At 39.9% G+C, this 25,471-nt stretch overlaps 1 protein-coding gene across 1 annotated transcript in view; it reads right to left on the bottom strand.

Moving 5' to 3' along the window:
- Window positions 1-5,374, bottom strand: part of LOC126416180 (ATP-dependent RNA helicase Ddx1) — a 75,900-nt gene extending 70,526 nt beyond the window's left edge. Inside the window, exon 1 of the mRNA XM_050083760.1 lies at window positions 5,241-5,374. Coding sequence (XP_049939717.1) covers window positions 5,241-5,256 — 16 coding nt within the window. The 5' untranslated portion in view covers window positions 5,257-5,374. The remainder of the gene's footprint in view (window positions 1-5,240) is intronic.
- Between the last annotated feature and the right edge of the window lie 20,097 nt (window positions 5,375-25,471).

The raw sequence follows: 25,471 nt of genomic DNA, 5'->3' as shown, positions 1-25,471 counted from the left end.
AGAAAGAATGACAATTACTCCAAATTAAGATTGTCTTTAGCACAAACAAGACTGCACAACACTGCTACCACAATTTTTGATCATTTATCCAATGACACAATGTGTCAGACATATAGTCAAGTTAAAATTGAAAACAATCTGGAAAAGTTTCCTCTTAACAACTCTTGAATTCCATATAAGAATTTCTATTTTTGTACTGTGTAAAACGTGTTGGGGCATCAACATTTCCTGACTTTGAATTCCAGTTTTAGTTTTTATGACAAAACGTGCATTCGAATACAGCGCAAACATAAACATTAGGATAGTCTACAGGTCAATCTATTACCACAAACTCTGTGATTCACATTTCTGGGTTTTGCCAACTCACAATCAAATTATCAACTTTTCACCTAACCTAGATCTTGGGCTATGTTACAAATGAGGTTGTCACAACAATCAAACAGCAATGTCCAATATCACACTTTATCCTTTCATACTGTGGAAACATTTTGACCAGCATTTTCTGTAGAACACAGGATTATACTGCAACTATAAATTCGCTTTGGGGACACAGTCTATGCTGAGGATATTTTTTTGCTACAGTGCAGTTTGGCGCATTTGTGTCGCTGCGTGCTGATGTCGGCAATTCTTTCCCACTGGCTGTAGCCAATCAAGTATAGTATATGGTAGCCAATGAGAACCAGTGAATCTAATGACTTGTTTTGGTAGAAGATATGAATGAATTACTTTCAACATGAAGAGTGCGTGACTGACAATTTTTGAACTGTGTGTTATAGCTTACAAGGTTTGTTAATGGTTTTCTGAGAATATGAAAGGATTTCTTGGGATACTGTTTTGTATCCCAATGTTATAGTTTGGTTGTGAATTGGTGAAGCCAACAAATGTGGATATAAGAAACCTGGTTGTCACGACATACTGATCTGCAGTGTAACACGATCATTTCAAAAAATTTGTGGCATATTTTCAGACTGTCTCAATTTCCCATCAACGGAGGTGTCCGATCCCACCCGTTGGCTTTGACCCGTGACGCAAGGGGGGTGTTGTGAGTGACGTCATGATGGCACAGAGTTAAGTTTATGAGTGCACTGTGTTGTATAGATGTCTTGTTGCAGTTGGTGGTGTCCTCTGGTGGTGTGTGTATGGTCTGTGTGTTATGTGGTGTATTGGGTGTCCGTGCTTGAAGTGTGCATTTATCGGTTGTGACTGTTATAGAAGAACGGACATTAGTTTCAGTGAGTTAAGAATTAAGTTTCCGTTGTGTTTATGTTATTGCGATGTCTTTTGATGTTAGTGGTTTGCTGTTTGTCACGGTGTAAGTCGTTTAATTCAATTTGTGGCTTCTTTTGTTAGGTATGGATATGACTTCTAAGTTTAATATTGCGCATCTGCGGGCTGAAATGGGAGATGGCATGTCCATCATTAAGTTTCTGCAACTTTTTGGGCTTCTGGCAGAGATAGTGAAATGCAGCGTATGCAAGTACAATATGCAAGTGTTTTTTTTTTTTTTTTTTTTTTTTTTTTTTTTTTTTTTTTTTTTTTTTTTTCCATGTGTGATTGGGGTGGCTGACCTAGTGTGTAGCGCTGGAACTTTTTTGTGGTAGGTAGTCTTTTTTTGGGTCTACTGTTCGTGTGTTATGATGTTCGGTGGGGTTTTTACGTGCTGTTGGGCCAATGTTATTTAATGCATGTGTTGGTTGTTCATGTTTTGGTATCGGCACTTGTGGCTGAAATATGTATCTTAGGGGAAGTACTCAATTTCAATTTTTTTTTGGTATCTTCAGTTGTATTTGAGCTATATAAATCATGGGAAGTGACCGATTCTAATTTGTCGTCATAGTTGTGTGTGTTTTGGTGTTGTGAGCTGCTGTTGACCTATATAATTCAAGGGAAACGTACGATTTCAATTTTTGTTGTTGTAGGTGTTGGTTTTGGGGTATCGGCAGTCACGGTGTTGTTATTTTTGGAATAGTTGGTTTTTATTTTGTGGTATTGACAATTGTGGTTGAGCCATGTAGGTAAAGGGAAGTGACCGATTCCTGTCGATATTGTAAGTGTAGCAGAATTTGGGAATTTTGTGGTGTTTTTACGTCGTCGTTTTGTGTGGTTTGGGATTGTGGTGTGTGTCTGTAAGTGTTTATATTTAGTTTGTCCCCACCCAAAAACCCCTATTTCCCGCGCTGGTCCCGCTAGTTTGATTATATTTTTGGAGGGAGATGTGTTTGTTGGTTTTACACGTATTTTCGTGTTTGCTGTCGTGTTTATGTAATAACATTATAGGCACCATATTGAAGACATTGAGAATTTCTGCCATATTGGTGATGCCATGGGTCAAAGCAGACAGGTGGAATCGGACGCTTCTGTAATCGCCAATTTCCAAGGTGGTGGTTTGGCTAGAACCTAAGAGCACAGTTTAAATTTTGCGGAATATTCTGTTTAACATGACAGCATTCAACACAATATATTTCATCATGGCGCCACATAATTTCATACATTCAACATAATGATAACTTCTATCGAACACTGTTTTCTCACTTGTTTACCAAAATTTACACAATGGAGAAGTTGTTGATACCACAGTGCACTTCTGACTTTTTATCCTTCTCATCATTATGTGATTCACTTACGATTTTTAGAAAGAGTTCAGATTAATTATTTCACTTTCTGAAACTCGCTAATATCAGAACACTCCTTTCTTGCACGCTCTGACACTGGTGTCAGTTATAATCAGTGGAACAGCTTCCATTGTCAAAATCCTGTATAGTGTTCAGTATATATTAATTTTTGCATTATAATGAGAGCACTTCTTTGCAATGACTTTTTCAACACTCTCAAATTAAGTTTGGGTATCAATGTGTGTCTTTAGTGACTGCAGTTTTGGAATTATAATCCTTCCATAGCCAGTCTTTACTGTTCCATGTAATCTGACAGAATTAAAATTCTGGCATATTAAATCAGCTATGTATCTAGCAACAGCTAACGTTAAGGAAAAAATGTCTACTTTGAAGAGTGAAGATGAGACAGCCCGCTTACCCTACTTCTCAGATTGGATTGGAAGCTAACTCTGGTTTGAGACTCACGAAAGTTTGCAGTCTAAGCAGGTGTAACATGCTCAGAATTAGGATATATGAATACAAGCAGCTGGTAAGTTTAATTCCAGTAGATCAAAATCAATATTCAACATTGCAATTGGTGACAAAACATGGCTGCACCATTCCAATCACACATGAAACTAGTCATTTATCAAGGGATTCATCATTACTGTCTACAAAAACTTTATAGTATAAGCTGTGAGAACAAGCTAATTGTCTCTCTTCAGAAACATTACTTCAGAGGATACAATGTTAACAGCAGACTGGTTTGCTGTAATGCATTTCAACAAAGCACAAAATCCAGGTACGCACACTCCATTCTCAGAGATGTCCTTATCTACACATTTCGACATCCACTTTACAGCTCAGACATAGACCTGGATGATCTTTCTCTGTTCTCAAAAATAAAACTAGTCAAATATGAATGTCGTTTAACAAAACTGTTCTGACTTTCATATCAACGTGATGTTGTTGTGGTCTTCAGTCCTGAGACTGGTTTGATGCAGCTCTCCATGCTACTCTATCCTGTGCTAGCTTCTTCATCTCCCAGTACCTACTGCAGCCTACATCCTTCTGAATCTGCTTAGTGTATTCATCTCTTGGTCTCCCTCTACAATTTTTACCCTCCATGCTGCCCTCCAGTACTAAATTGGTGATCCCTTGATGCCTCAGAACACAAGGTCAATTTGCTTTGTCTCAGGAACACCTACCAACACTTGCTTAATGATTTTTCTGATTTTCTGTCAGCACAAGTGGCAGACACTATCAAACGCTCTCACTCTTTCACCAGCAACGTAAGAATAAATCTGGAAATGCTAATGATAATATAACATTGCACTGGAAGTGGAAACCAATCTGTTTTGATAGGTTTCGTACAATATCCTTCAGGAGTAAATGAAAACTAATTTTTTTATACACACAAATTTTGTACTTTTTGCATTTAACTTGATGTAATTACAGAAATAAAATAAAGCACCAGTCCTCTTACTCAAAAGGCACCTGATTAAACATTCAAAAACACTGACATACAGTTGAATACAAACTTGACTATCAGTCAATTGTGGCAACATTTGGTACATACAGTTCAGTACTCCTCACGCTATAAAAATGTTTGTCAGAATTATATACATGAAGGAGAAAGTGTTAATTTTTTGGGACTGAAGATAGAGAGCCTTGCAGCTGACGCTTGCTGCAACTAGAATTAATGAACTGCTTTGTTCGCATATGCATGCAGTTGCTTCACAACTGCTACAAGTGATTTAAGAATGGAGAAACTAGTTTTGACCTGCCCATTTCCATTCACTAATGAGTTATGAATTACTTTTTAGGGGAAATTCAAGTTATAAGAACGGTATTTTCAATATTCTGACGTGTATTAGAAGAATTATATGTGGTGTTAATTCAAGAATGTCCCACAGTAATGTATTCAAAATTCATTTTGACACCTACTTCACAAAACGTATATTGAAGTCTTGTCATTACCAATGTTTCTTATTTTACAAATAATAGTGAAAACCACGAGAAAAGCAGCCGGGCGTAAAATCATTTCAATAGAGACCTCATTAGCGTCAATATTAGTACGGAAAGGAGTCACACACTTTGGTAGGTATGTATTCAGCAACCTACAGGACCAAATACAATATCAGGCAGATAATGTAGTTGGGCTTAAAACCAAATTTAAAAACTTTTATGGTGGCTCCTTCTCCACTGAAAAGTATCTTCATGGAATTTTTTTGAGTTAATGTATAATTAGAATAATCACTGTAATACGGTAATGTAATGTATTTTCACTGCAGTGCATTTAAATAGAATGTACATTCTCGATTTCTTTCAACATCCCACAGAACACCTTCCACTGGAACCGAGAAATACAAATAATGTAAAGTGACGGCACAAAAGAGCTGCTCCACTATTCATGCATTGGCTATATTATTTCGATTAAAGACAGACGAATTTTTAAGATTTTGGTTTTTTCAAAGGATGATGCTTTGGCAAAAGTCGAAATTCATCAGCACACACGATTTCTCGAAGCCAAATGACTATTTATCGTGACAGCAAATATGAGTTAAAATCTTCAATTCCTAATTCATTGCAAGACAACCTTGTTATCTATCTCACTTTGGAACACAAAATATACAAATGCAGACACACCTTCGAAAGCCGTCATTTTTGTGTATTTATTATTACTGACACGACGAACACCGAATGACAGAAATCAACACCGGTATTCCACAACACTACACAACTCTTCCGGACCACACTCTCTGACCTTTCTAAACTCTCAGTTGGCTCACAGAGGTTTCAGAAAGATATCACATGAAATCATTACTACGATATATCGTTACGGTCGATTCATACTGGACGTTAACGGAACGAAAGGCGACGTCGCCGTCAAATCATGGTATGACTATGTTAGTTGGTTGGTTGATTTGGGGGAGGGTACCGAATAGTGTTGTCATCGGTCCCAATGGAGTAGGGAAGGAAGTCGGTCGTGCCCTTTCATAGGAACCATTCCGGCATTTGCCTAAGGCGATTTAGGGAAATCATGGAAAACCAAAATCAGGATGGCCGGACGCGGGCAAGGGCAGTCGTCCTCCGAATGCCAGTCCAGTGTGCTAACCACTGCACCAACTCGGTCGGTGATGCTTTCAATATGACAACATCGCGTAGCTGTCAAATAAATGGCCAGACTTACACGATGGACATCTCCTTACATATTAAAAACAAAGTGGTTACACTCTTTAATATATGCATTAATTTGATTAACTTACGCACGCAGTAATTGATTACTAATGTCTTCCCATTTAAATAGCCAGAAACGGAATTTTGACAGGAGTTGGAAAGTTATGAAACACGAAAACGGGACATTGTGTAGTAGTGAAGTATACTGTAGGACACGTCGGTTGCACACAGATAAGCACAATACTACGATGCAGGTGTACAAGAACAAAACAGTACTATTAATCCCATTTAAATGGTACATTATTAGATTTGAACTTACTTACTTACTTATCCCTTGGCGCTAGCCGGCCGGAGTGGCCGTGCGGTTCTAGGCGCTACAGTCTGGAACCGAGCGACCGCTACGGTCGCAGGTTCGAATCCCGCCTCGGGCATGGATGTGTGTGATGTCCTTAGGTTAGTTAGGTTTAATTAGTTCTAAGTTCTAGGCGACTGATGGCCTCAGAAGTTAAGTCGCATAGTGCTCAGAGCCATTTGAACCATTTGAACCCTTGGCGCTACAGTCCGTATAGGGTCTTGGCCTCTCTGATGATCACAGTCCAATCCTGACGATTTTCTGATCGTTTCCTCCATCTCCTGACTCCACTCTTTCTCAAATTATTTTCCATATCCTCCAGCCATCGTTTCCGGCGTCTCCCTCTGCTCCTTTTGCCACCTGGTTTTTCCTGAGTAAATCTTTTTGATAGCTCGATCCTCCAACATTCGCTCTACATGGCCAGCCGTCTCAATCTGTTACACTTAATTTCAGTCACAAAGTCAGGATTTCTATACAGTTCTTCCAATTCCTTGTTTATCTTCATCCTCCACTGCACTGCCTCATACACGCCACCAAAAACCTTTCTTAATCTTTTCCTATCCCATCTTCCCAAGAGCTCTTCTTCTGCTACAGTCATTGTCCATGTTTCTCAGTCATACATTACCAATGGTCTTATAACTGTTCGATAGACAGTCGTCTTCGATTTTCTGCTCAGGCTACATGATTGAAGGATCTTGATCAGGTCCCAGTAAGCTCTATTTCCAACAGCAATTCTAGATTTTATTTTTTCTCTTATTCTACAATCCTCTGTAACCAGCACTTCTCATATCTCTCGTAGTTGCCTCTGTTTAACTTAATATATTTCTCTTTAACAACAGCTTTTTTCCTGGAAACAAAGAGATACTGTGTTTTTATGTTGTTTACTCTAAATCCTAACTATTCTACCTCCTTTTCCAGTATGCCAAATACTTTCTTTCAAACTTTTACACAGCATACACACATCACCGGCATAAACTAGTTTTTGGTGCACATGGTTAAACAGAGTGCCACCTCGGTTATCAATCTCCACGCTTCACATCACTCTCTCCAACCTTATGTTCAAGAGTAATGTGGATAATACATCATCTGTCTTAATCCCTGGTTGACCTCAAATTCTTTAGAAAGTTTTCCTTCTACTTTTACCTGTCATTTTGTGCTGGTGAGGGTCATTTGTACCAGTCTGATAAGTTTACTTCGGAATTCCATCTCCATTAAGGTGTGATATAGCTTTTTCCTTTGAACACTATCATAGGCCTATTTAAAGTCTACAAAAACTGGTGTACCTCCACATTATATTCATAACACCTTCCCATTATTTGCCTTATAATGAAAATCTGGTCAGTTGTTGACCTGCCCCATCAAAAACAGCACTGGTAGTCTCCGAGTATTTCTTCTGTAATTGGTGCAAGTCTCATAGCAATGACTTTGGCTTATACTTCGCACACCATGCTGACTAATGCAATACCGTGATAATTTTCACAGTTTGCTTTGTCTTTCTTCTTATGAATCGGGCAGATAATGGCCATGTTCCATTCGTCTGGCATCTCTTCCTTTCCCCGTATTTCCACTATCAGCTAACATACCAATCTTGTTAGGTCTTCACCTCAACACTTGATCATCTCTGCTGAAATGTTGTCGTTACTTTGAGCCTTATTATTCCTTAGGCTTTTAATTGCCTTCCTAACTTCCTCTATTGTTGGTATAGGTAGAGGTCTCTCATCCTGACTAACATTCTGCCACAGTTGGTCACCCTCTGTTTTATTTTCTTCCACAACTTCTCTTTATGTAGTGATATTCAGCAGTTCACTGAAGTATTCGCCCCATAGGTCTAGAACCTGTTCTTATTCTCCTATAAAATTTCCTTCTTTATCTCTGCAGAATACTGTATGTGGGTCGAAGTCTTTCATCAGTTCCTGAACTCTCTTGTAGAATTTTATTACTTCTTGATCATTATACTCTTCTTCTAGCTTCGTAATCCATCTCTCTAATTCTCATTTCTTTCTTCTGCAAATCCTATCTGACTCTTTCCCTTTCTTCATGAATTCTTGTGTATAAGATCTTGTTGTCCTGTTTATCATTTTCTTCCTTGCCTCATTTGTCTCTTCCAATGTCTTTTTACAATCTTCATTGTACCATCCTGCCGTTTTCACCCTTTCTTTTAAACCTAAAGCTTCTTCTGCAGTGTCTTGTAGAGCCTCTTTAATCATACCCTACTTCCCTTCGATGCTTCCCAGAGCCTGGCTTTGGGTCTGAACACATTATGGAAATTATTATACACGAAATAACAAAAAAATGTCGTGCAGCTATCAAGTATGCGGTAACATTTATGATATACACATTCAAAACACATTGCATTTTCTTTTCTACTCCAATAAGTGTAAAATACGTTGGTAACTAGCTACTGTGTATTGCATGTAACACACACCATGTGGTTTTTGATTTATTGTACAGTCACTTAAGTCAAAGGAATTTCATTATCAGTATTGTCAGTATAAACCGCAGACCCCAACCCTTCATTCTACCTCGGCCACATAGGAAGAAGATGAGTATATTCCGTCCTCCTCCAAGAACCATGAACCTTGACGTTAAATGAGTAGGCTTGCATACCTCAGCGATACAGATAGCCATACCGTAGGAGCAACCACAGTGGAGCGGTATCTGTTGCGGGGCCAGAAAAACGTGTAGTTCTTGAAGAGGGGCTGCAGCCTTTTCAGTAGTTGCAGGGGCAACAGTCTGGATGATAGACTGATCTGGCCTTGTAACACTAACCAAAACGGCCTTGCTGTGGTGGTACTGCGAACAGCTGAAAGGAAGGGGAAGCTACAGCTGTAATTTTTCCCGAGGGCATGCAGCTTTACTGTATGGTTAAATGATGATGGCGTCCTCTTGGGTAAAATATTCCAGAGGTAAAATAGTCCTCCATTCGGATCTCCAGGCAGGGACTACTTAGGAGGATGTTGTTATCAGGAGAAAGAAAACTGGCGTTCTACAGGTCAGAGTGTAGAATGTCAGATCCCTTAACTGGGCAGGTAGGTTCGAAAATTTAAAAAGGGAAATGGATAGGTTAAAGTTAGATATAGTGGGAATTAGTGAAGTTTGGTAGCAGAAGGAAGAAGACTTCTGGTCAGATAAATATAGGGTTATAAATATAAAATCAAATAGGGGTAATGCAGGAGAAGGTTTAATAAAGAATAAAAAAAATAGGAACGCAGGTAAGCTACTACAAACAGCACAGTCAACACATTATTGTGGCCAAGATAGATACGAAGTCCACACCTGCCACAGTAGTACAAGTTCATATGTCAACTAGCTCCGCAGATGACGAAGAGATTGATGAAATGTATGAAGAGATAAAAGAAATTATTCAGATTGTGAAGGGAGCCGAAAATTTAATAGTCATGGGTGACTGGAACTCGACAGTAGGAAAAGGAAGAGAAGGAAATGTAGTAGGTGAATATGGAATGTGGGTGAGGAATGAAAGAGGAAGCCGTAAGACAGAGATTTAGGAACCAGGTTTTAAATTGTAAGACATTTCCAGGGCATATGTGGACTCTGACCACAATCGATTAGTTATGAACTGTAGACTTAAACTGAAGAAACTGTAAAAAAAAGTGGGAATTTAAGGAGATGGGACCTGGATAAACTGAAAGAACCAGAGGTTGTACAGTGTTTCAGGGAGAGAATAAGGGAACAATTGACAGGATTGGGGGAAAGAAATACAGTAGAAGAAGAAAGGGTAGCTACGAGAGATGAAATAGTGAAGGCAGCAGAGGATCAAATAGGTAAAAAGACGAGGCCTAATAGAAATCCATGCGTAACAGAAGAGATATTGAATTTAATTGATGAAAGGAGAAAATACAAAAATGCAGTAAATGAAGCAGGCAAGAAGGAATACTAGCATCTCAAAAATAAGATTGACAGGAAGTGCAAAATGGCTAACCAGGGATGGCTAGAGGACAAATGTAAGGATGTAGAGGCGCATGTCACTGGGGGTAACATAGATACTACCTGCAGGAAAATTAAAGAGGCCTTTGGAGAAAAGAGAATCACTTGCACGAATATCAAGAGCTCAGATGGAAACCCAGTTCTAAGCAAAGAAGGGAAAGCAGAAAGGTAGAAGGAGTATACAGACAGTCTATACAAGGGCGATGTTCTTGAGGTTGGTTGGTTGGTTGGGGGAAGAGACCAAACAGCGAGGTCATCAGTCTCATCGGATTAGGGAAGGATGGGGAAGGAAGTCGGCCGTGCCCTTTCAGAGGAACCATCCCGGCATTTGCCTGGAGCGATTTAGGGAAATCACAGAAAACCTAAATCAGGATGGCTGGACGCGGGATTGAACCGTCGTCCTCCCGAATGCGAGTCCAGTGTGCTAACCACTGTGCACCTCGCTCGGTTCTTGAGGACAATATTATGGAAATGGAAGAGGATGTAGATGAAAATGAAATGGGAGATATGATACTGCATGAACAGTTAAACAGAGTACTGAAAGACCTAATTCGAAACAAGGCCGCAAGAGTAGACAACATTCCATTAGAACTACTGATGGCCTTGGGAAAGCCAGTCCTGACAAACCTCTACCATCTGGTGAGCAAGATGTATGAGACAGGCGAAATACTCTCAGACTTCAAGAAGAATTCAGTAATTCTAATCCCAAAGAAAGCAGGTATTGACAGATGTGAAAATTACTGAACTATCAGTTTAATAAGGCATGGCTGCAACTAACGCGAATTCTTTACAGTTGAGTGGAGAAACTGGTAGAAGCCAACCTCGGGGAAGATCAGATGTTGGAACACGTGAGGCAATAATGACCCTATGACTTATATTAGAAAATATATTAAGGAAAGGCAAACCTACGTTTCTAGCATTTGTAGACTTAAAGAAAGCTTTTGACAATGTTGACTGGAATACTCTCTGCCGGTCACGGTGGTCTAGCGGTTCTGGCGCTGCAGTCTGGAACCGCGGGACTGCTACAGTCGCAGGTTCGAATCCTGCCTCGAGCATGGGTGTGTGTGACATCCTTAGGTTAGTTAGATTTAAGTAGTTCTAAGTTCTAGGGGACTTATGACCTAAGATGTTGAGTCCCATAGTGCTCAGAGCCATTTGAACCATTTTTTGAATACTCTATTTCAAATTCTGAAGGTGGCAGGCGTAAAATACAGGGAGCGAAAGGCTATTTATAATCTGTACAGAAACCAGATGGCACTTATAAGAGTCGAGGGGCGTGAAAGGGAAGCAGTGGTTGGGAAGGGAGTGAGACAGGGTTGTAGCCTCTCCCCGATGTTATTCAATCTGTATATTGAGCAAGCAGTAAAGGAAACAAAAGAAAAATTCGGAGTAGGTATTAAAATTCATGGAGAAGAAGTAAAAACTTTGAGGTTCGCTGATGACATTGTAATTCTGTCAGAGACAGCAAAGGACTTGGAAGAGCAGTTGAACGGAATGGACAGTGTCTTGAAAGGAGGATATAAGATGAACATCAACAAAAGCCAAACGAGGATAATGGAATGTAGTCAAATTAAATCGGGTGATGGTGAGGGAATTAGATTAGGAAATGAGACACTTAAAGTAATAAAGGAGTTATGCTATTTGGGGAGCAAAATAACTGATAATGGTCGAAGCAGAGAGGATATAAAATGTAGACTGGCAATGGCAAGGAAAGCGTTACTGAAGAAGAGAAATTTGTTAACATCGAGTATTGATTTAAGTGTCAGGAAGTCGTTTCTGAAAGTATATGTATGGAGTGTAGCCATATATGGAAGTGAAACATGGACAATAACTAGTTTGGACAAGAAAAGAATAGAAGCTTTGGAAATGTGGTACTACAGAAGAATGCTGAAGACTAGTTGGGTAGATCACATAACTAATGAGGAGGTATTGAATAGGATTGGGGAGAAGAGGAGTTTGTGGCACAACTTCACTAGAAGAAGAGATCGGTTGGTAGGACACGTTCTGAGGCATAAAGGGATCACCAATTTAGTATTGGAGGGCAGTGTGGAGGGTAAAAATCGTAGAGGGAGACCAAGAGATGAATACTCTGAACAGATTCAGAAGGATGTAGGTTGCAGTAGGTACTGGGAGATGAAGAAGCTTGCACAGGATACAGTAGCATGGAGGGCTGCATCAAATCAGTCTCAGGACTGAAGACCACCACCACAACAACAACGATGAGTATATTCAGGCCGCACACATAATACACTTTACAGTAACTGCTGAAAAAAGACGACCAGGGGGGACATAGTTAACAAATTTTAGTAAATTTATTAATATAATATTCGTTATTCTAAAAAAAAATCAAGATACATCATTTATTTGATATTATATGCTAAGGATTAAGGGATGCTACTGTGTATTACATGGAACACACAGCATGTAGTTGTAAGTCACTTAAGTCAAAGGAAATTCATCATCAGTTTTGTCAGTATAAACCGCAGAGCCCAAACCTTCATCCTACCTGGACCACATTGGCAGAAGATGAGTACTTTCAGGCAACACTCACAATACCATTTACAATAACTACTGAAAAAAAGGATGGTCAGAGGTACATAGATAACAGATTTAAGTAAATTTGTTAATATATGGTTCTTTATTCTAGAAAGATCAAGATACAATATTTATCTGACATTATATATATAAAATACGTTGATATAAAGTAATGAAATCTTATATATATATATATATATATATATATATATATATATATATATATACACACTCCTGGAAATGGAAAAAAGAACACATTGACACCGGTGTGTCAGACCCAACATACTTGCTCCGGACACTGCGAGAGGGCTGTACAAGCAATGATCACACGCACGGCACAGCGGACACACCAGGAACCGCGGTGTTGGCCGTCGAATGGCGCTAGCTGCGCAGCATTTGTACACCGCCGCCGTCAGTGTCAGCCAGTTTGCCGTGGCATACGGAGCTCCATCGCAGTCTTTAACACTGGTAGCATGCCGCGACAGCGTGGACGTGAACCGTATGTGCAGTTGACGGACTTTGAGCGAGGGCGTATAGTGGGCATGTGGGAGGCCGGGTGGACGTACCGCCGAATTGCTCAACACGTGGGGCGTGAGGTCTCCACAGTACATCGATGTTGTCGCCAGTGGTCGGCGGAAGGTGCACGTGCCCGTCGACCTGGGACCGGACCGCAGCGACGCACGGCTGCACGCCAAGACCGTAGGATCCTACGCAGTGCCGTAGGGGACCGGACCGCCACTTCCCAGCAAATTAGGGACACTGTTGCTCCTGGGGTATCGGCGAGGACCATTCGCAACCGTCTCCATGAAGCTGGGCTACGGTCCCGCACACCGTTAGGCCGTCTTCCGCTCACGCCCCAACATCGTGCAGCCCGCCTCCAGTGGTGTCGCGACAGGCGTGAATGGAGGGACGAATGGATACGTGTCGTCTTCAGCGATGAGAGTCGCTTCTGCCTTGGTGCCAATGATGGTCGTATGCGTGTTTGGCGCCGTGCAGGTGAGCGCCACAATCAGGACTGCATACGACCGAGGCACACAGGGCCAACACCCGGCATCATGGTGTGGGGAGCGATCTCCTACACTGGCCGTACACCACTGGTGATCGTCGAGGGGACACTGAATAGTGCACGGTACATCCAAACCGTCATCGAACCCATCGTTCTACCATTCCTAGACCGGCAAGGGAACGTGCTGTTCCAACAGGACAATGCACGTCCGCATGTATCCCGTGCCACCCAACGTGCTCTAGAAGGAGTCAGTCAACTACCCTGGCCAGCAAGATCTCCGGATCTGTCTCACATTGAGCATGTTTGGGACTGGATGAAGCGTCGTCTCACTCGGTCTGCACGTCCAGCACGAACGCTGGTCCAACTGAGGCGCCAGGTGGAAATGGCATGGCAAGCCGTTCCACAGGACTACATCCAGCATCTCTACGATCGTCTCCATGGGAGAATAGCAGCCTGCATTGCTGCGAAAGGTGGATATACACTGTACTAGTGCCGACATTGTGCATGCTCTGTTGCCTGTGTCTATGTGCCTGTGGTTCTGTCAGTGTGATCATGTGATGTATCTGACCCCAGGAATGTGTCAATAAAGTGTCCCCTTCCTGGGACAATGAATTCACGGTGTTCTTATTTCAATTTCCAGGAGTGTATATATATATGAAATGAAATGAATGAAATCTTAATGAATGAAATCTTATGTAATGAAATCTTATATATATATATATATATATAAGATTTCATTACTTTATATCAACGTATTTTCTTCTGGTTGTGTGATCGATGCTCATTTCTTAGGTCACATTGATACTTGCTTGGGGCCACATGCAGCCCACAGATCATGGGTTGGAGACCTGTGGTACAAACAGTAGAATTTAGCAGGATGTCTGATTCGACAGTCAATGCACTTCTGATGAGCTGTTTTGATAGATTCATTCCTGGTATCTGTATGTCCAGAAGCAGTTACTCATAGGGAAATCTAAAGACTAGGGAATGCAGGAGGAAATGCACTATGTTAACACATATTCCCATATGTTGGTAAAAAGCTACCGCATATTACATGTAATACACACACCATGCGGTTATTGTTTTATTGTACAGTCACGTAAGTTTAACAGTTTTATGCAGGATAAGGGATGCTTAGCGTTATTTGAATTGGTATATACAGTTCTGTACTTTGTTCTGTTATATCACCACAGTTTCTTAATCAGGAACACCAACAGTTGAAGACTAGAATTGGGGTATAAGAACTGATTATGAGATTATTTAGAAATAAGTTTATATGACTTATTTTCATGTGAAATGGTTAAGGGAGCACTAAGTTTGTAGCTATCAATCGTTACACTACTTTGAATTTTTAAAATTTTTCCGCTGCCATCCTGCAGAAAGTTAGTGATTCTTGTTGTTGCAGTGTGGTACCATTGCCACTGTCGATAATCTCATCTACATTATCACACACGTCTGTAAAGCTTTTAATCACATTCTCTCTAAGCCACTTTTCGTTTCTTTAATGGATATTTTCTCCTCGCTTCAGTCTTCTTTCATTTGGTTCTCTTCTAGTCTCAGATTGAGTAGATTCACTTGAATAATGTGGTACCTTGGGGATAATTTTTATACTCTCTCTTTCATGTACATTTGGCCGAGCTCATGATTACCTCTGCTGATTTCCACGGAAATCTTTGAGAGTATCAATTGCTATTATGTCCTCTTCTCCAAAATGCTTCCAATAGGCAATTAATCTCTTGGAAATAATAAACTGCTTGGACATAAAATGATAGTTGCGAATAAGCAACTCTCTTCATTTCTCCAATTCAAGATATTCTTCTCACTTCAGACTTCTTTCGTTTGGTTCTTTTTCAGACTCAGATTTAGTCGATTCACTTGAATAGTTTGGAAAAAACTGAGTTGTTAAGTCAATTGAAAACTCCCTTTTATAGACAGAGAAGCGGTCTTTGAACGTTTATAGAATCAGTTCATCAGACACTGCACTTCTCACAACAATCACACTCAAAATGTTCACAGTTTATATTTCTCTTGACACAGTGCTATACATCAGTGATATGCTCTCTTCATAGAGTTGGCACTTCTCACGACACTGCCTTGTGTAGAGTCGGTTGTGTATGTGTGCACATTAGAAGGAATGTCAACATGTCATTTCGATTTCCCCAATGCCAAATGTTGCAGGTGAGGTTACGACATGGTTTGTAATACAAAAAATTGGAATGTAGTACCTATCAGATGTAAGAAACTAACGATAATTAATGTTTATTCACAAACAAAAAAAATTTATGTGGTTATTTACGACAAAATTTGAATGGTAAACACCAAGGAGTGAAAAAAGTAGGAAAAATCTCTTTGAAACATTTCAAAACATCGACATTTATTTGCCAAAAAAATATAGATGTACAAATGCATCAGACAACATTTAGAATTCAATACACACTTCCTCATTAGCTCATAAGTTGCATTTTTTTTTATCTAAGTACCATATTAAATAAAAAAACCTTAATACCTCTCCTTCAGCAGAGATGACTTGTTCACTATTGAAAAAGGATAACCTATTTAATGAAATTTCTCCAATAAAATTACGTTATTATTTACATACAGGGTTTCCTTTGTAAAACCTACAACATTGTTTGCTTTAAAATATCTGGTATCTTTTGTAGAACGCTCATAGGATAAATATCCGAGTCGTCATGGAACATTTTTAGTGTATCATGAAAACAATTAACAATAAAATAAAGACTAAGAAGACAGAAAAGCATAAAGTCAACTAAAGTGACAAGAAAAGTTTACTTTGCGATGCTATGAGACATTGTTAGGCTCTGCAACCCTTAACATTGCGACTTTGCATGAAGACAACCTCGTCGTTCATGGATATCTGATACATCTAAACATTCTAAGCATAACTCATAGGGTTGCCAGCCAGCTCCCCAATGAGTTCCGAATGTTATCTACTGAGTATGTCGTGAGAAAAGGCGGTTGATTTGTTCAAAATAACATAAGCGATTAGTTACAGCACATAATCATAAGACTGCAAGGGCCACTTATATCTAACGTTTGTTCATAGTTTAGAGGCAGCATGAAGAATCAGAGAGTTTACACTGTACACATAAAACGTAGCAGATAATTGACTATCCATATCCCTTCGGCTCCAAGTCTTAATAATATTTGGTTTTCAAATGTACATGGCACCCAAAACGGGTTGTGACTTGCTGTGGCAGTGGAAGACTGTGTGTGTCTCGTGTCCTCATGGAACAATCATAGGCAGTGTCTCGGGTGTTAGCTGCTGCCTCTGTACTGGTGTAAGTCTCCATTGACGTAATGGTTGGCTTGAGTCTGTCGATGATATCGTGACAGAAGAACTACTGATGGCAACATTAAATGCTTTTTCATGATGTGCAAATACTGTGTATGGACTACTGAATTGCGATTGTAGAGGTTTTTGAATTCGTGTCAGATGAAAACCTCAAGAACTGTGAGCCATAGAAAAGAATGATCGTTCGGTAGAATGTTCTTTTGAAATGGCAGCAAGAAGCTTGCAGATCTGCAAGTAAAGATGTGCAAAGCTGAAGACTTCAATAAAACTGTTTGATCTGTCAGCAAACTCTCTCGGTACTCAAAGTATATGTCCATACACTAATTCGGTCATTGTTGCATTGAGATCTTTGGGCTGCTGTCTGGAGCCAAAGTATGACATTAGAAAGGCTGTCAGTCCAGTGCTCTATGGCACAACGTATGTGTGAGGCCTTTAATTGTCGATGGAGAAGTCTCATTAAATCATTAGTGGCAGGGTGGTAAGCATAGGTTCGAATACAGTTCATACCAAGCAATGTCGGAAGTACTTTAAAGAGATATTACTCCAACTGATTGCCCTGATCGGTAGTGATATCAAGACGAATGCGAAAATGTGGGATTCACTCACAAACGAAAGTTGTGGCTACAGTTACTACCATTGCATCTTGCATAGGATAGATTTCTAGACAATGAGAGAAATGGTCAATCGCTGTTGGGCAGTATTGGTACCTTTCTGGTGGTGTAAAGGTCCAATGAAGGCACTGTAGACATGCTTCAAGTGGGATGAAAGTACTAAGTGGAATTGTAAAATGCTACATTATTTTGTTGTGATGACAAGCACTGAATCAGCGAACGAATGCCTTATAATCTTTCTCGATGTTTGGCAAAACATATGCCTTCTTCACAAGTCATACAGCAGCCCTTACTCATGGATGAGTGATGCTCTGAAGAGACGACATTGCTTGTTTACGAAAATCTACCATAACAAATGATCACACTTGCGACTTTGACATGGCACAATATAACGCTACGTTCGAGCTCAGCATTCGTGTACACTAGAACTGTAAGCCAGATGATGTTCCAAGATATGCCTTCAATTCTTCAATTCGCTGTCTCCTTCATATGTGTTGGAAAATGCTACGAATTCAAGTTTCTACACAATCGTGTTAGTGGTCCATTATGCTCACCATCGTCCTGTTGAATATTAGTAATACACTGCACGAAGAATTCCAAATGCCGCCATTGGCATGGTGATGACTTGTCTGGTTTCCGACGGAAAACAAACACATGTGACTTACAGGCTGTGATGAGTGTTAAATATCTACCTTCAATCATTTGCCTAAGATTTTTGACTGAGGCATATGCCACATAGGGCTTGCAATCGTACGTTGACCAAATTTTTTGTCAAAGGCGACAGTCCTATTGCTCATGTTGTTGTAACACAGCTTCAGTTGCAGTTTTAGCATCTGTAATAGCAGCTTTTACTCAGGCCAAAGATACTTACTTTTCATCAGTACACTGTAGCGTGTCTCCAGTTTCAGCCCAACGTTTCAGTATTTCGTTGAAAGGTGATGGACAACAGTCACTGCATGATTCCACACAATACGCAGATAAAATTTCGTCAGACCCAAGAAATGGCGTTCTAGTGGCAGTCTAGTGAACCGCCGCTGCAGGTGTGCTAGATGCTCTGCCTAGCTGGACAACATTACAACTAGACCATCAGTGTAGACATAATAAATCCTATGTCTCTAGTTACTTCACCCATGTAGTGCTGTAAAGTCTGAGTGGCACTGCACAGTCAGAAAGGCATTCACACAAATTTGTAAAGTCCAAGAGGCGTGTTAACAGTGGTTTTCAGCATTTCTCGCAGTACAGTTTGTATATGAAAGTGCACATCAAAGTCTTGAATATGTGCCACAGGATAACGATCAAGTATCAGTCTGCTGATAAGTTGATGACAGTCGCCATAAGAGTGCCAACCATTACTCTTCTTAGGGACAGTATGGAGTGAAGAGGTGCAGCTACTATTTGGAGGGTGACATCCCTTTTATAACATGAAACAAAACTCTTGCTCTGCAATCTTTAGTTTTTCTGAATGTAGATGACGAGACTGTGCATGAACTGATGGTCCTGGTGAGGCAATAATGTCATATATAACTGACAGACTTATTAGTGCTAGAATAGACGATGGACAGGGGGCTTCAGGGAACTGATAAAGCAGGTATCGCTAGGGTGAATCACCTGCAGTCACTTCGATGCCAGCGTGGTTGGCATGGCATAGATGTCCATGGCTAGGTATGCTAATTCAAGCATGTGTTGTTGCAAAGGCCTACGATGAGGATGCAAAACGACAAGAAATCCTCTTCAACAATCAGGTACAGCAAGTCGGCAACAATGAATTTCCATATGAATTAATGTCAGAGACTGAAGTTTAAATGTAAGTTGATGCAGCTGTATATCTTGATTGAACATCCATTCGCAGTATACAGGTAACTACCACCAGTATTCCGCTGTGGAAGGCGAGATGGAGGATAAACTGAAGTATCAATATCTGTACCAATGAGAAATTGTGGCTTGGTAAAGTTCTCTGTTATACACAGTTCGGCTTGAAATCAGTTGCTCTCGTTACTGATTTCCGGTGACATTTCCCTTGTCACAAGGTGATAGATATCGTTTGCTACAACTCCAAATTTTTATAATATCAGCAGATATTCTCCCTAATGGGCGAATGCCTGTTTTTACTGGAAGAGGAACGACCTATTTGCAGGGCCATGACTTGCTTAGGCAGTTCAGTTACTTGTGCTTGCAGTGCTTCCAGAGTAGTCGCTGTTCTGGTGGAGATGGTTACGATGCCTATAACTGGATACATCTCGATTACATACTGCTGCAACTGTTCATAAGTGGTTCTGTGTAATGCAGTTGATACAAAAACTTATGTAAGATACGTTTCATCGTTTCGGTGCATGATTCAATTTTTCCAGCGTACAATGCGATTGTTCCAGTGTGTCATTCAGAGTATGTGGGTCGAGATGAATGAGTGATAGTTTTACAGAGAATGCGGATGTCACCAGCACAAACTGTATTTTCTGTGTATCCATAGGCACGAGCGACTGCCGAATATCCTGCAGAGTATAGGTGTTAATTGCGTTGCCTGGCAGTGTGCAAAGATGATGAAGTAGTTATGAAGGTGTTTGGTCACCAATTTCTACAGTGCAGAGCATTTTTTTAGTTCTCTTAGCATCCAACTGCCACAAGCATGTTACAAGCATCTGCTTGATAGAGCTATATTTCTCAGTCCTTGGTGACAAAGCAAGGATGCCTTGCACTTTTGTAGCCGTTTGCTCCTAAAGTGCAGAAATATCTATATTTAGTTCCATCTGAGCTGATGGTTGAGACAAATTGGGTCTCCAGTTAGGCTGACCACAATAATGGATTATCTGACCAGGAGAGTGGGCGTTCAACCACAGTTGGACTGGCAAGTCAGTGTTTGCAGGATTCTGTATGTCTGTCATCACAGACATTGATTACTCACTGCAATTGTTCACAAGTGGTCCTGTGTGATGCAGTTGATGCAAAAACTTTTGTGAGATGCGTTTCATCATTTCGGTGTGTCATTCAATTTTTCCACAGTACAATGCGACTATTCCAGTGCGCTGAATTACCGTTTTCGAAAAAGAAAGTTTTCTCTCTATTTTGTGTGGCGCTCTTTAGCGATAATTGAAAAATAAATTTTGAGAAGAGGAAATTAACTGGAGTGCCATTAATTAAAAGGAGCAGTCAAGTAAATGATAAGTTTAAATTATCACATGGCACAAATAAATCTACCACTAAGAAAGAGAAAATTAATAATTCAAGATTTTGTCCAATCTGCTTTGATACTGTGGAGTGGACCTATCGTGCACATCGTCTGTTGGTCGTATGCCGATCATTAATATTATGCATTAAGCACAGAAGTGCCGCCCAGAAACTGCATCTACAGATCAACTTAACAGATTTCAGGGACGCACGAGTGGTTGCTACAAATTCGAACATAAAAGATGTTCGGCAGCCGCCAGAAAACGATATGTCGGCACTCTCGCAGTTCTCCTAGCTGAAACATGAAAAAGTTGGCAGGCAAGGTCAGTGTTGTTGAAATGAAACGTTGATAAACAATAACAGTTATTCATATATTGACAATCCTTTTACATGGATAAATACTTTACACACCTTGAAAATATCTTTCAAATACAACTGCCCATTACAAAATGATTCGAGAGTGCGATCCTTGACAGAGAGCGATCGACTAGAGCAGACACATCAATAGAGAGCGGGCCTCATGTGAGAGTGAGCCAGACGCTGCTCGTGTTAGGAAGAGTTAGCGACAGCCCCGGACATTTGCACAAGCCCCGCCCATTTACCCCCCTCCATACCTACCCCTGCCACACCAACCAAGAGAGCATCAATATGATCTTTGGTAGTCTTCGTTGCTGTCGTGTTTTTGTTCGTCGTTTTTTTGTTTCACCGTGGTTCTTCATACTAGCAATGCTGTGCTGTTAATACTTCTTAGCAGTTTGTGTACTACTATCAAAATGAAACATAGATATGCCCTCTCAATGTAGTTATCAAACACAAGGTACCTAACCGTGACTGTTGTGGCCAACTGCTGTCAAAACTGATATCTAACAGACATTAAAGTACGATAAGATGTGTTGGAATGACACTGACGAAATTATGTACATATGTTTAACAATAGGGAGCTCTAAAGCTCTCAAACACTGAAGAACAACTCAAAGTAATCTCGTGTCTGTTATAAGCAAGCAGTCATAAGAGTTCACAAGTAAAAAGTCACCGGTTACACAGGCAAATATTAATGAATAATGTCACTGTATAAGTATCTGACTGCTTGCATTACGCATTTCTGCATTATCCCACTCTTATATTCGTTAGTCTTAATGAGGTAATCAGAAACAAACCAAGACATCGACTTTGCCTTGTTTATGGACAACATTGACTTTAGACAATCAAGATAATGGACAGCATCCTTGGCGATACTACCAATTAATATTTCCCAACAGAATTTCTTACACTACGTGAGGTGACGGAAATTTGCGCTCACTGCAGTTAACAAATATCAGTTTTTTTGATATAGTGCAGATGAAAGCTCATGAAATAAACAAGACAGTGTGGATACCATTTTTATTTTTCATTCTTATTGATGGTTTTTCAATTCGCATATTCAATGAACATATTTTTAATTCTTTCACAATGGTACCGGAAAAACTGTACTTCGTACTAACTAATAATTTTCTCCCTTATTATGACTGGCGCATCTGTGATATGAACAATTTTGATGTTGGAACATGCGGCAGACCATGGGTGGAGCTTAGGATATGGATTGGTGTGGAGGGGGTCGATTGGGCGGGAGTTGTGCACCGTCTGGGGCTGTCGCTAACGTTAGTGCTCGTGTTTATATACGACAACTGAAGGAAACTTTATTCTCATTTTTCAACACTCTCTTCTTGTTCTGGAAGACTCTTACATGGAAAAATGGTCGAGAGACTTCGCTGCGTTCCTTTCCAATGAGTCTGAACACATAAAATATGATTGTTGACGCTGCTTGAGTTGCGTGTGATGCATCATTTTTCAATTAAAAGATACAATTGCTCTCTAACATTTCAGAATTAATTACAGTTTTACATTTTAAGTGAATTTAAAGACAATACACGGAATTAATAGAAAAATGCATCGTATCTTATGTAGATTTACATAAATTATTTTAGTTTTAGAGCATAAATTTATTTACACATAAAAAGAAACGTTTCAGCGTGATTTAGAATTTCAGGGTCATCAAATGTCGTGCGTAAATACGATTTAATGAAAATTTAAGATGAATGATCAATTACAACACATAATAACAGAATACCAATCTATAAGAAATGCAAGGTCCATTTTCGGCACAATAGCAGACAATGACAGCAATGCTCCTAGTTGCTTGGAAGAACCTTTGAATGTGAAAAAAATGGCGCGAAAATCCTAGTTGTTAATTCGAAATACGCGATTTAGATGACAGCATTTTTCATTTAGGCTTAGCAAGTGGGCCTCATAGTCTTGCAGTAAACGGTGCATCTGGAAAACCCAAACGTTTTTGCGATTTTGCAAAACTTTACACCAGAGAAATCTCAATCAAAAACTAACCTCTCGTAGATGGGGATTATAGTCATGTAAAATTTCGTAAATTATGCTGTGATGACCTTTTCACTGTAAAATTATTTTTTTGTTAAACCCATATTGTAATTTTGACTGTGTGGCCATTATCAAGTCGAAATAATTGTGCCTGTCACATATCAAAACTTAAGAAGAACTCCTAGTGAATTCTGCATAAGTTGAATTTACTATATGCAGTAGCTTCAGTACAGTGAAAGTAGTTTCAATACGATGTATAAATATGCATATTAATGTAGAATACTTTTGCTGCATAATAGTATCTGGCACAATAACTACATACATTGTGATTAATTCCACAAAGCCGACACAGTGGTGCGATGAAATGCAATTCTATCAAAAGCTGCTAACATGGAGTCCTCCAACAAACGTGAGAAAGCACAAAAAATGGATGTGAATAAAAATAAATCAGAATACAAGTAATATACTTACAATGCATTTAAATCAAGTAGCTCAAACATTGATTGACAGATGTACACAGAGTACTACCTGATGAAGCCAGCTTCTTTTTATATAAAACAGAACCCAATCTGAAATCACTTGCTCCATCCGGTAATACAGATGAGAGAAGAATTAAGCAGAATATGAGCAATATCTTCACATTTGAAACACAATGCTATGAAGTCAGTTTCTTGTTTTGATCGATGCCAAACAGATATGGAAGACTGTAAATCACCCAATAAGAAACTGAGATAATGGATTGATATACTTATAGTGCTCCAAGTGACATGGCAGCAAACCACGATCATGTTACTGGAAGACCCTATATGAGTTTCACCCTCTCCCCCCCCCCCCCAGCCCCTGTGTATAATCGAAACACTGCAAGGAACATCCATACCTATCTTTTGTTTGTAGCTCAGAGGCATCACCAAGAATCAGAGAGTCTCCACTGAATACATAAAACGTAGCAGGCGTTCATTGTCCACAGATATGATTATGACTTTGGCTTTTCAGTTTAAGAAATCATTAGCTCCATGTCATAAGTCATTCAATTTGCAACATTGGAATATCTGAGAAGGCACTATGGACATTTGTTATCTCTAATTTTCGACCAGACCTAATAGTTTCATGTTAACATGTTCTTTTTACTTCTGTTATCTTATCCACATATTCTTTGAGTCCAGTTCCCCATAAGGATTGTTCATAAATTCAAATTCAAATTATATAATTTTCTGAAGTTACAGTTTATTGTATTGTTATGCTTATTCCATTTTAAATTACCAGAGTTAAAGATTTTAAGGACTTTTAGCATGTGATGGTAACAGGCATAGGATTCTGCTGACTTTCAACTGATTATTTGTTCTGTCATATACACTGAAGTGACAAAAGTCATGGGGCAGCGATATGCACATATGCAGATAGTGGTAATATCGCGTTCATGAGGTGCAAAAGGGCAGTAAATTTTTGGAACTGTCATTTTTACAAGGGTGATTCATGTGAGGAGGTTTCTGATGTGACATTCCATTTCTGAAATTGTTAGGGAAGTCAATATTTTGAGATCCTCTGTGTTTCAAGTGTGCCAAGAATATCAAATTTCAGACATTACCTCTCGCCATGGGCAACACATGGAGCTACGGCCTTCCCTTAACGACAGAGAGCATTGGCATTTGTGTAGAAAGCAACACTGCCTGAAATAACTACAGAAATCAATGTTGGACATACATCGAACATTCCCATTAGGAGAGTACAACGAAATGTGGCTATAATGGGCTATGGCGGCAGAAGACCAACGCGAGTTCCTTTGCTAACAGCACGACATTGCTGGCAGCACCTTTCCTGGGCTTGTGATCATATCAGTTCGACCTTAGACAACTGTAATACCGGTTTCATTTGGTGAGAGCTGATAGTATGGTTAGATTGGGGAGCAGACCCTGCGAATCCATTGACCCAAATGTGCGAACTGGTGGTGGCTCCATAATGGTGTGAACTGTGTTTACATTGGATGGACTGGGTCCTCTGGTCCAACTGAACCGATCATTGATGGGAATTCATAACGTTCAGCTACTTGGATACCATTTGCAACAATTCATAGATTTCATGTTACCAAACAACGATAGAATTTTTCTGGATGACAATATGCTATGTCAATCGGCCACAGTTTTTTGCTATTCGTTTGAAGTACATTCTGGACTCTTCAAGCGAGTGATTTGGCCACCCACATCACCTGAAATGTTTCCCATTGGACATTTATTGGACATAATCGAGAAGTCAGTTTGTGTACAAAATCCTATACTGGCAACATTTTCGTAATTATGGACAGCTATAGAGGCAGCATGGCTCTAGTGTTTTTGCAGGGGACTTCCAAAGAGTTGTTGAGTCCATTATATGTCTAGTTGATGTACTGCTTTTGGCAAAATGAGGTCCGACACG

The sequence above is a fragment of the Schistocerca serialis genome, chromosome 8 (assembly GCF_023864345.2).
Source record: "Schistocerca serialis cubense isolate TAMUIC-IGC-003099 chromosome 8, iqSchSeri2.2, whole genome shotgun sequence".
Taxonomy (NCBI): Eukaryota; Metazoa; Arthropoda; class Insecta; order Orthoptera; family Acrididae; genus Schistocerca; species Schistocerca serialis.
This window is presented reverse-complemented; position numbering and strand designations above follow the sequence as displayed.